At 45.0% G+C, this 12,598-nt stretch overlaps 1 protein-coding gene across 4 annotated transcripts in view; it reads left to right on the forward strand.

The window, feature by feature from the left end:
• The window catches only part of Anapc1 (anaphase promoting complex subunit 1), a 72,425-nt gene extending 60,892 nt beyond the window's left edge, over nt 1-11,533 (forward strand). For all 4 annotated transcript variants that reach the window (XM_023563001.2, XM_003465068.5, XM_023563003.2 and 1 more), the window contains exons 43-48: nt 334-472; nt 2,234-2,320; nt 3,918-4,013; nt 5,629-5,827; nt 9,754-9,888; nt 11,184-11,533. In XM_023563001.2, coding sequence (XP_023418769.2) covers nt 334-472; nt 2,234-2,320; nt 3,918-4,013; nt 5,629-5,827; nt 9,754-9,888; nt 11,184-11,299 — 772 coding nt within the window. In that variant the 3' untranslated portion in view covers nt 11,300-11,533. The remainder of the gene's footprint in view (nt 1-333; nt 473-2,233; nt 2,321-3,917; nt 4,014-5,628; nt 5,828-9,753; nt 9,889-11,183) is intronic.
• The last annotated feature ends 1,065 nt before the right edge of the window (nt 11,534-12,598 follow it).

Raw genomic sequence — 12,598 nt, forward strand, 5'->3', positions numbered from 1 at the left:
TTCTATCTTTAGCTTTGCAACATTTTTTCATTCCTGCTGCAGACCAGTTGATGTACATTTATGTCTGTGTCCTATGCATCATGCTAGGCTATAGGGAAAACCAAGCAGTGTTTGTCGCAATGCTCCCTTTGAAGCTCATGTTTGAGCGGACAGTCAGAATGCCTTCTAGATCGGAGTGGAAGGTGGAACGTTATTGGAGGCTTTCCTGAAGGATCTGGCTTAATTTTAGACATAGGACAAAATCCCATGCTTTAGTACAGAATAGTCAAGACTTTATCTCCTGTAAACATGGCATTGTGTGTCTCATATGAAGTTTGTATTTTTCTCTTTCAGATCCATTCTTTCTAAGGATGGGGTTTTATATGTGAAGCTCAGGGCTGGCCAGCTCTCCTACAAAGAAGATCCAATGGGGTGGCAGAGTTTGTTGGCCCAGACTGTTGCCAACAGGAACTCTGAAGCCCGGGCTTTCAAGGTAGTGTTGACTGGTAGAAAACTCCAAGATGAGAGGAAGTGATTTCAGATCTCATCGCTTCTTTCCTTACTGTTGCATGTTTTAAAGCTTTAGTGGCTGTGGCTTCCTTTGCTGTTTTATGTAGCAGCATAATAAACTAGGGAGGGTTGGTCGGTACTCTCAAGTAAGACCGACAGGGAGTGGCAGGAGCACTCACAGTGTCTGTGCACAATCAGAATATCTACTTATTCCTCTCAAATGAGTGAAAATATGCTCCTTCATGGCAAGAACAGAAAAAGGTTTTGTCACCTAGCACTTCATAATTTCCATTTTTAAACCGTCATTTTTTTCTTGAGCTTGGTGAGGATGAAATGATAGATTCATTCTTTTATTATTTACAGTGTTTGATTGTCAACATGATGGTGTTTGAATTGAAGAAGTAGTTAAAAGAATGTATGACTCTTCATTCCTGTGGAAGAGAAGTTTCCCACACTGAAAACTGTTCCATGATCTAGCATTAAAATTCTGAATTTAACCTCCAATTTTAGGAATTCCAGAAGCAAATATGTTTTTGCTAAAGGTAGTCTCTTTAAAGCAGACAGGGGCCTAGTCACATACAGCAGAGGAGTGGCAGATGGACCAGCTTTGGGGCAGCTAGAGGACTAATGGAGCTTCTTTCTTCTAAGTAGGAGACAGCTGTTTGGCTCAGTTACTGAGGGTCACACCTTTGTAATAGTTACCAGAATTTAACCTGTAAATAGTTCTCAGGGTTGGCTTCTGTGTATTTTGTTTGGCAGTATTTAGTGGCTTCTCTGTGAAATACTTTTGAAGCATTTTTCAACAAAGTTTAACTCACGTTAGCACTATTGCTTCTAAAGGTTAGATCCCATCTCAAAGACTGATCCAATTGTAAAGGAGATAGATGAGTTTAGACATGGGTTTGAGTGGGGAGAGTAGTTCAGGGAAAATTAGCAGCGGGGTCAGGGCTATACTCAGTGGGGAGCCCTTGCCTAGCTGGTGCACACAAGGCCTTGGTTCCACCCCCAGCACCAAAAAATAAAAATAAAAATACTGATTTCCTGCCTGAGGGGAATTCAGAAATACAATATAAACCTCAGTAGAGAATAGTAATACCTTTATATTCCACTTTCAGAATTGAACCTTGAGAGATATTCTGGAGTTTTTGTCCAATTTCTTCATTGTAGTAAAATACACGTAATATAAAGTTTACTATTTCTAGTGATAGTACATTGATACTGTTGTGCAGCCATCACTACCTTCGTTGCTAGAGCTATGTCATGTTACAGATCTCAAATTCTATGCTCATTAAATGCTAACTTGCAAAAAAAAAAAAAAATGCTAACTTGCATTTTTGGTTTCCTGGCCCCTGGCCCCTGCTGTTCTGCTCTCTTCCTTGATGATTTTGATTACCCCAAGACCTCACGTATGGGGCATTGTATGGTGCTCGTCCTTCCGCGGTGGGCTTGTTGAGGGATGTTCCATCGTCCTTAGTTAACAGCTGTGTTTCCTAGCAGGCCTTTTAGTTAGAAGTTCAGGGAAGGAGAAAGTCTTTTTTGGGTAAGTTGTGTAAGACCTGTTTTTTATCGCCTTTATGATAAAAGGTTTGTGTAACTTCTTAGCCGAACTGGGTGGTGAAGCTCTAGCAAGTTTATACATTTGATGATTTAGGAGAGCATTGTGTGAAAGGGGCGCTAACATGGTTTGAGTAGATCAGTAAATGGTCTTTTACTATCTCACATTGTTGTGGGTTTTTCTTTTTAGCCTGAAACAATTTCAGCATTCACTTCCGATCCAGCACTTTTGTCGTTTGCTGAGTATTTCTGCAAACCAACCGTGAACATGGGCCAGGTAAGTATGACCAGAGTTCCTCATTTAGTGACCTTCCTAGTTAACCACTGGTCGCATTTCTATACAGTTCTATGCATCTTGTTTGTAGAGCCTCTTTCTTTTTATACTGTACACCTTATTTATACAGTACTGTAATTTTTGTTGATTATGTTGTATAGTACCATAGTTTTATGTTCTGTTATACATTATAGTACCGCATATAAGAGTTAAGCAAATAAAAGCAAAATCATCCAGCTGGAGTGTCCTTTGACCATGTAAATGTTATAGTGTACATATTATATTCAATTCCTCATTTATCGACCAATTCACTTAAGTACTGAGTTGTAGAGACAGAACTTGGTTGTTGAATGAAGAACTCCAAGAGTTTGTTATTATTTCTGTTGCTGGATTACAAAAATATATCTGTAATATCTGCAACTTTCTTTGAAATTAATGGCATGCCTGAGATATTTGGTGGACAAGTGTGTATTTCCATAGTTTAAAACTTAAATTCAGTTATTCCTACCTTAACAGGTAAAACAACTTAAAATTTCAAGGACATTAGTTTTGATGGGTGAGAGCTTCTTGTTCTTATAGTGATGTATGCTGTTAGTGTTAACTGCCTTTACTGTTTTGCACAGTTTCATCAGCTTTGTTTTCTCAGTGTGTTATAACCCTTTCTGTTGCTCATACATCTGTTCTCACTGGGGTTCAATCCACAATGCACACAGGGAAAGAGGAGATATGGAGTCAGATAATCAAGGATAAAAACCTTTGTGTGCAGCCTTAAGAGAAATTCTTAACTTCTTCAAGTTGCAGTTTCCTCATTTCTGAAAGTGAGATTTTAGTAGAATCTTCTTGACAGTGTTGTTCTGAGTGAAATAAGCTTCCCTTCTGCTGTTGACTCCTCACTGTGTGTGTCCTCTGCTCGGTACTCTGTCATTCTCTTGTTTAATTCTGATACTGTGATAAGGTGCCTTCCTATTCCAGATTTACAAATGGGGAAGCTGCCACTCAGAGATGTCACATGCCCAGGCCCCGGCAGTAAGGGCTGATGTGCACTAAGGCCACGCGTCTCCGATAAAGCCTGTGCCTGGCCTTATCTCCCAGCTGAACTTGGATCTTTTGCCAGCAAACCCAGACTTGTTTTGGGCTGTTTGTTCCTGTGTCTTCACGGATACTGCACTGCCTGTGTGGACCCTACTTTTCCCAGCCTGACTTAAGACAACTCTGGGGTGTCCTGTTGGCTCATTTTACCCTGATTTGACCCATTATTATTGTCACAGCACATAGGATCCTTAACTGTCCCTCGGGACTAAAGTTTTATTGTTTCTAACTGATGTTTAATGTTGTGTATTGTTTTTTTTTTTTAAATGAGATAACCGGCAGGCATGGTGGCATATGCCTGTAATCCCAGCACTAGGGAGGCTGACACAGGATGGCTGTGAGTTTGAGGACAGCCTGAATCATACAGGAAGACCCTGTCTCAAAAGCAAAGCAAACAAACAAGAGATTACTATTTAACAGCACTGACTGGAGAATTTGTTATACCCTAATGTCTCAAATTGATTTTGAAATCTGCTTTGATATGCTACAAAATGCTTCCAATTTTCCACAGAAACAGGAAATTCTGGACCTCTTTTCTTCAGTGCTCTATGAATGTGTCACTCAGGAGACCCCAGAGATGTTGCCTGCCTACATAGCAATGGATCAGGTATGGTTGCAAAACCCTGTTCCAATTCCAGTAAGATTTATCCTGAGTTTCAAGTGACACGAACTAGCATGGTAAAATTCCCTACATATCCTTCCTTTTAGTTCCTCCTTTGCTTTTAGAAATCTTTAAAAGGACCCTCTGTCCTGGTTGGAAGCTCTAGATGTCTCCACACCAACCTCTTCACCTCCCTTTTCTGGAGAGGAGCAGCACAGCCCCCACCCCATCCCAGAGCAGTCCCTTGCCCCTCTCCGGGCAAAGCCCCTTCTGGGAAAAGATCACAGATGAGCAGCTTGTGAGCAAATAGTCCCTGGGCATGGCAGGGATGTGGCATTGCACCTGGGAGACTCAAGAAGTTGCAGAAGCAGTGCATAGTGATTTAGAGAGTAGCTTGCAAAGAGCCTAACATGGGTACTTCAAAAAATAATGCTAACTGGCTTTCCTGAAGGATTGGACCAGTTTATTTGCTTTGGATTGGTAGTAATACATACAGCTGTTTAATAGAATTGTATCTTTGCAACCCAAGGTTTTAGTTAAGCAAAGGTAGTTTTCTAACCTGGCTAAAATTCGTCTGGCAAATCTTTTTTTTTTTTTTTTTGGTATCAGGAATCTAACTTATGACCTTGTGCTTACCAGGCAAGTACTTGAGGCACTGAGCTAAATCTCTGGCCCAATTAATTATTTTGGACACTTTGACATATTGAATCATCATTTGTTTGTTTTTCCCAGTACTGGAGATCAAACTCACAACCTTGCCCTTGCCAGGCAAATGCTTACGCCACAGAGCTAAATCCCTAGCCCTCGTCTGGGGAATCTTAAAATACAGATCCTCAGATCCTGTTCCACAGCTAATCAATCAGAATTTCTGAGGCAAGATCCAGAATCCATAATTTTAAAATGGTTCATCAAGTGAATGTGATATGAGGAGTGTAAGATCAGCAATTGGAACTCAGCACTTAAAGCCAAAGAAATAATCAGGAATGGTAAAATATATTTAAGCAGGGAGTAGCTCCCCCAAACCTAAAATCACATGGTGTTAATGTGTACTCTTAATGAAGAGAATTAAGAATTTTCCAGTATGAGCAAGCAGGTCCATGCTGTTACTTACTGGAGTCCACCCTTTCTCAGTGGAAGCTGTGACTCTGTCTTGACAGCGGCTGAGTACTGGCTTTTCAGGTTCTGGGAGAACTCCCCTCCTTTTACCCTGGCACCTTCACCCTCTGCAGTCATGGGCAGGGTCCTGGGCCAACACACCACGAGGTGCAGCCATGGTCACTTCGTGGGTAGTGCCAGTGCGTTTGCCTTCTGCCCACCGTACCTGTCCTCATCCTTCGCTCGTCATTGTACCCTACCTGAGTTTCCCAGAGGCGGCTGGCTGTCCGCCTATGTGGTGTTGCTTTCTCATTTGGATCTGTTGCCCATCTTGAGAATGAGCTCATTTACCTGAAAGCTTGTCAGGTGGGGCTGAATAGAAGGCAGTGAGCTGTGCCTTGCGGTAGGGAAGGGCTGCTCTATGAGGCGATGGCTCCCCACACAGGGCGGATCCCCCACTGCGCTGGGTTGGCCTTCCCTGTGCAGCCATCACTCAGCAGACTGCTGTCCCTGCCCCTTCCTCCAGGCTATAAGAAGACTTGGAAGAAGGGAGATGTCGGAGACCTCTGAACTGTGGCAGATCAAGTTGGTGCTGGAGTTTTTCAGCTCCCGAAGCCATCAGGAGCGGCTGCAGAACCACCCGAAGCGAGGGCTCTTCATGAACTCCGAGTTCCTCCCTGTGGTGAAGTGCACCATCGATAATACCCTGGACCAGTGGCTGCAAGGTAAGCACGGCACTGTGGCCCTGGCTCCCAGCGTGCCCGGGATCAGGAGGCTCTGTTTTCAGATTTAACTGCTAAGCAAGAGGAATCAAGTGTTAGCACCAGAAGGACTATAGATTGACTATTTCCAGTCTGATGCATTAGACTCTGATGACCTACTTCAGGTGCTTTAATAAAAAAGGCATGCAACTTTGCCTTTTCAGCTTCACAGAGAATGTAGACAGCACCTTCTTTAAGGACCTTGTTTTATCCTCTCTCCCATCAGCTCCTGTTTCCTTTCCCCTGCCTCTGTCTCCTGGGTGTGGCCTGTTCCCGCCAGAGGCTGGCAGCTGCTCTCTTCTCCTCACGCTGTCTCTCCTCGTTCCGACTTCGCCTTACCCTTAGCACTTACCGAGTGGGTGCCGCCTTCCCCAGCACCCCAGGCTAGTCCTTGAGACACTGAGATGTGGTGCACCACTGGTTTTCTACTGGCGGTGTTGTTGCCTTGTAATCTCAAGGACAGCGTACATTCACTCAGAACTCACTGAAGTAGTTTACTCAATGAGGCAGACGAGGGGCCTTTTATTGTTGGGGATGCTTTGTATATGTTATTGTGTCTGGAGTTGATTTCTGTAGTGGACTCTTGGTTTTTCATTCTTCTCAGTTCATTCAAAGCAAACTGCTTTAGGTAGATACAAATCTTAGTATCACAAGCCAGGCGTGATGGCTCACGCCTGTAATCCCAGCACTCAGGAGGCTGAGGTGGGAGGATTGTTGCAAGTTTAAGACCAGCCTAGGCTACGAAGCAAGCTCAAGGCCAGCAAGACCCTATCTCGAAAAGACCAAAAAAAAAAAAAAAAATCTTAGTAGTATTATTAGTAAGAATCCTCGATTGATTTGTTAAGCTATTAGGTTGATTACTAAATCAACTTCAACATTTGAATGTAATTCAACTAGAAGTGACCTCTTTATAATACTAGGAAATGAATTTCTGGGAAAAACTTAATTGCGAACCAGATTGTGAGAAATTGTATGTGGAGAGCAGCAATTCCAGCCTAACAGCTGGGTCCAATCTGTCCCTTAGTTTTGGCATTTGAAAAGATCATGTTTTTATAACTTTTTTCGCTAGTCACTTTTATTCTCCTTTTTAGAAAAAAAAAATAGTTGGTTTTGGTTCTTTTTATTTGATTTTGCATTGGTCACCTGTGGCGAACCTCTGCTGTTGATGAGAATCTTGGCAGATCCTTTGGTTGGAGATGTTACAGAGGGGTTTCCCTGCCTGTCACCTGGTGTTAGGGCCTTCATGGATTCCAGCAGCGCCACGAGCCTCTGCCAAACTTGACCTGCCCTCCTAAGTACCAGAAGTATGTTGCATTTTAGTGAAAAACCTGCAGTTTTTGAAAAAACTGTTAAGTGGTCACTGCTCTCACAAGCACTGGTGATTGGCTCTGGCCTGCTGGGTGGAGAGCCTGCTCACTCCATCAGAAAATGCTGGCTGTATTTTATTTCGGTGAAAATCACAAATGCCCTGGTGAACCTTTAGGGTCACTCGTGACCTACACCCCACTCCCAAAATGTGACAGTGCAGCGGGTTTATCGCACTGTGTATATGTTTTATGCATCTATCTCCTTAGTAATTTTGGGCATAGAAAGTAGGTTTTAAGTTCAGAACTCTTAAGATGTCTGTTTCATATTTTATTATGTAAAATATGGAACAGGTACAAGATAGAGGAAGTGGTATAACAAGTGTCATCTCTGGGCTTCAGTAGTTACCAGCGTTCTGCCATGTCATTTCATCTGAACCCTAACCCACTGCAGCTATTATTTTCCAAATTTTACCATGTGCAGTGTTTGATGCTGGCAGGGGTGGTGGCACATATCTGTAATCCCAGCCCTGTAGGAGGCTGAGGCAGGAGAACTGCAAGTTTGAGCCCAGCCTGTGTAATTCAGACTCCATCTCAAAATACAAAGTAAGAAGGGGTGAGGATGCAGCTCAGTGGAAGAGCACCCCTGAGTTGGTTCCCTCACACTGGGGGAAGGGGTAAACTAGGGGGCGGGAAAAGTCATCAGAGCCATGCAGGAACCGCTGTGCTGTCCTTCATCATCAGCTCCTGGAAGAAGAATCTCTTCCTGCCTCCTGCACTCTCTCCTCTGCTGCGTTCCCACACCCCAGCGCTCTCCTCCTCTGGCAGACTAGTGTCCAGGGGAGTCTCCCCAGTGTTTATCTCGCTCCGTCTCTGTGACACTGAGGCTTTTAACAACTTCCTGTTGTGGACCTCCTTGGATCCTTGTGACTCATGCTTCCTGATACTTATTAAAGCCTTTTGACCGCTCTTTCTCAGTCAGTGTCACTGTGTCACTGTTAGTTTTTTCCTTGACCCTCCTGGAATTCATCCTCCTTTTTTTACCTTTCCCGTCGTGCAATAGCCAGTCCATCCTGAAGTCTTTCAGTCTGACTCTGGAACAGTTCTTAAACCTGTTCACATTTTATGACTTCCGTGTGGAACAAAAGTTACTGTTTTGTTCCTCTTTGCTTTTTATTCTTAGCCCCTCTCTCCTGGTCAAGCAATAGAATAGCTTTTAAAAGACTAAATTGATCCAGCATCCCTGCTTAAACCTTTCAAAAGCTTCAGATTCACCAGATTCTGTGTGGTCACCAGAATGGCTGCGGGGTACACAGTGTCCCCCGCCTCAGGCCACTCCTGCTGTTCATCTCCCCGTAGCCGCCTGGCCCCTTGCGCCTCCCCAAGCCCTGAGCTCCTGTTTGCAGTGGCGCCTTCCGAGCTCAGGCTCACCCTCACAGCCTTGGATTGCATGCCCCTTCCTCACAGGATTCCAAGGCTTTCAGCTGTCGGCAGCTTTCTTGGCACCTTTGTCTCAGATTTGTTTTCTGTTTCAAATGCCTCTGTCTGGAAGTGATAGAGGTCTAACCAGACGAGCTTCTGTAACGGGGAGGCAGGCCAAAGGACTCCAGTGGCTCCCACTCCACTTCTGTGAGGTGCCTCAGATGCCCTCTGCCATGGCTTTGTCCTCTGTGCCCTTCTCCTGGTGATGACAAAATGGCTGTGATGGACGGAACCTCACCCTGAGCTCGGTCTGATGCTCAGAGGAGGAATGGAGTTCTTTGACACAGAATGAAGACATTGCCTTCCTAGAAGCAAACGGGGCATTGAGCTTCTCCTCAGGCTCTGGCCTGGGTTGTGTCCTCGGTCCATCCCAGTAACAGGGTCTTGCACTGGAGGTTTAGGTCTGGCCTGACATGACCTGTCCTGTCCTGTGTTGTCCTGCTCTGCCCTGCCCTGCCCTGCCCTGCCCTGCCCTGCCCTGTCCTGTCCTGTCCTGTGTTGGCCTGGCCTGTTGGCTAATCCTGGCATCACGATAGCAGGATCGCTTTGACTGCCCAGCACTGGTGCTTCTCCAGGTGTGGTTCCCAGACATCAGCATGGCACTGGAGAACTGTTAGAAATGTGGCTTTTCTGGCCTTCCCAAGATCCACCTGATGGGAAATTCTGACCTGGAGTCACCCAATCGTGTGCTCCCCGGCACTGCAGGGATTGGGATTCACACTGAAGCCTGAGTGACAGCTTCTGGCAAAGCCTAAGCTGGATCCAGAGCTGGGACTGAAGGCTGTCCCTGCAGGTGTCACCTGTGGAGGGAAGGGTGGTTCCATGGGCATCTGAGAAGACTGCCCCGGGACCTAGCCTCCTTTGTAACACTCATGCTTGTCTGTCAGTATGCATTTGTGTGGTGCTTTGGCTAAGATCTTTCTCCCAAGTGCTCCAGACTGCAGTGACAGTTGGTCACCCCTGTGCCAACTCAGCGCCTGCCTGGTGTGGACTGAGTGCTCAGTAGGTCCTTGAAGACAGAGTGCAGAAAGGAGGCGTCCCAGTGCCTCTCAGTCCGGTGCTGTCCTCCCTTGGTTCAGTGCCTGCCGTCTCTGTCCTCCACAGCGGGGGGTGACACGTGTGTGCAAGCCTACCTCAGCGGGCAGCCCTGCGAGGAGCCACAGCTGAGCATGCTGGCCTGCTTCCTGGTCTACCACGCAGTGCCCGCACCCCGGCACCTGCCGCCTCTCGGACTGGAAGGTAAGGCTGCCCGGGTCCTCCTCTCAGTGCCCCTCTTGCCCGCCTGCTCGCTGTGATCCATTTTCATGCAGGAAGAATTTCTAGAGAGTTATCTTCTCTGGTTTCTGTGTCACTGTTGAGAAATTGTTCTGAAAAAACTCAATTCTATATGTACATAAGTTTTTGTCTATGTCCAGAAAAGAATGAATTCTTCACCGAGCTGCAAAGCCCAGTCTATATTTGCAAACTACATGTTCATATTATTCTTCTGTATTAAATGACTTTTATTACCTTTTTTCCAGTTTTTTAAAATTACATATAATCTTAACTTTTTTTTTTTTTTTTTTGTCTTTTTCATTTTTATCGGTACTGGGGATCGAACTCACGACTGACTGCCTGCTTGCAAGGCAGGTGCTTATGCCACTGAGCTAAATCCCCAGCCCCTTAACTTTTATAAAACTTTCAAATTAACAACTTCCTAACTTCGTGTTTAAATTTTTTTATGGTAGAGCATAAAAAATTAACTTTAGCGTCTATTGTTTAGCATATGGAAACATATAAAGTACAATGAATCCCAAACACCCTTTATTGCTCTCCATTAATTGCAGGTGAAAAAATAGTTTTGAGAAGGATAAAGATTTAATCAGTTACAGTTTAGTGACATTATTGGTTTGAAAACCTCAGATAAAAATCCATTTTATTATTACTGCTATTACTATTTTATATATAGCCTTGTAGCTGTGGCCATGATGGAATTGCTTATATTGAACTGTCTGCCCTGCGATAACCACTGTGAGAGTTACAAAAATTAGAGTAGCTTTCAAAACCTTCGATGCCCGGGCAAAACCCAGACAGGTGACCTGTGGTCTCTGGGGACCTTCTTAGAGGATGAGGCAGTGGATTAACTTCTGTTACCCACCTTCAGCCTGTGTTCTTAGGACTGAACCCATGGAGTAGAAAGGAAGCAGTTTCAAAAATCACTTAAAAAGTAATTGATAGAAAAAAACATAATTGAAGGTGGCTGGGTGCATTTCCTAAACACTCAATTTAAATAATGTGTATAACTAAACAAAACCAGAGGTTTTGAGTATTCTGAGTTTTCACAGAGGTTACTTTCCAAAGTACAGAATGGGTAAATCTGAATTTTTACATTAGGTTCTGTATTGGAGTGGGGAGTTCATAATTAGGTACCGTCACAAAGCCAGGGGAAGGATGCCTGCTTCAAACACGCTCTCCTCCCGGGAGGTCTCAGAAAGGGCTGTACTGCTGGCCTTGTTTAGAGATGTGGCCTTTTCCCCCCATTTCTGTTTTTTTAGGGAGCACAAGCTTTGCTGAACTCCTCTTCAAATTTAAGCAGCTGAAGATGCCGGTGCGAGCTCTGCTGAGATTGGCGCCTTTGCTCCTGGGAAATCCACAGCCCATGGTTATGTGATGACATCTGGGGCCCGACCCTCCCTGAAACTCGACCACCAAACCGTGACCAAATGTCAGAGCTGCAGGAGTGCCCTGGCTCTGTCCTCACAGACGGGGGGAGTGAGCTGTACACACCTCACTGTGTTTTAAATATTCCAGCGCATCTGTTGGTGTCAATGTTCACGTTCTGTGATACATAAAAGTAAGTTAGAATTTGCTTTGTAAATAAAGTTTTTTTGGTTTGTTTTCACAATTCTCGATTGCTTAGTTTCGAACTTTAGAAAGTAGAGTGGCAGAGACTGACGGAGTCTTTGTACTGTGGCATTCAGGCGAAGTGTCCAAGCCACAAAGCCGAGTTTCTACCGCCATGAAATGTCTTTCAGCACCTGTGACTAAGATGTCACAATTGTTCTAAAATTGCCAGATATGTCAGGTGTGGTGGCACACACCTCTAGTCCCAGCACTCTGGAGGCTTTGGCAGGAGGATCGCTGTGAGTTTGAGGCCAGCCTGGTACAAGTGAGAGTTCAAAGCTAGACTGTACTACAGAGTGGGATCCTGTCTCAAAACAAAGCCAGACAGCGATCACCCCCAGCGAAAGCTTACACCCGAGTGCAGAGTTGCTCAGCAGGAAGCAGGAAGTGCTGTGGACTGCACGTGTCCTTGTGCTGTCCCCAGCCAGGAAGACTCTGGCACCATGATCTTGGACCTCAGCCTCCAGAACTGTACAAAGCAAATCTGAAAGCTGAGCTGTGGTATTTTGTCCTGGCAGCCTGGGCTGACCAAAATGAGGCTTGCTCTCAATAACTAAAGTACGAATGTCTGCTGCAGAGGAGTCTTCAGAGCCACACTTTAAAATAATCTGTTTCTGCCCATGACCTGAGACTGTCTGTCTGTCCCCATGGCTTCTGGGTTGGATGATAGGAAAGCTGCTCTGTAAGAAGGACCGGCTCCAGCTTCAAGCTCCGGGTCAGAAGGGGGAAGCTGCCATGTGCCCCAGGCTTCCAGAAGAGCTGTCGGGACCTTACGAGATCTTCACCGCTGATGAGGTGGTTTTACGGATCTTCCACATCCTGACTTGCATAAGTCAGAAAATAAAAATGAGTGCAAAGAGCTATGCCTGCATCAAGGTTTCAGCAGAGGCCTCTGTGGAGCGGACTTTGCCTGCAGGCCGACTCCGAGAGGCCAGCGTCCCCTGCCTGCCCTATGGATTTGTTCCCGGAGGGGAAGCACAGGAAAGAATTGAATCTGAGACACGTGCTTCCTTCTATGTTTAGAATAATGCTAATTAAAGATAAAATTTTAGATGATTATGAAAAT

Source organism: Cavia porcellus, unplaced genomic scaffold, assembly GCF_034190915.1.
Source record: "Cavia porcellus strain 051 isolate PalLab524CR breed Dunkin Hartley unplaced genomic scaffold, mCavPor4.1 scaffold_18, whole genome shotgun sequence".
Lineage (NCBI taxonomy): Eukaryota > Metazoa > Chordata > Mammalia > Rodentia > Caviidae > Cavia > Cavia porcellus.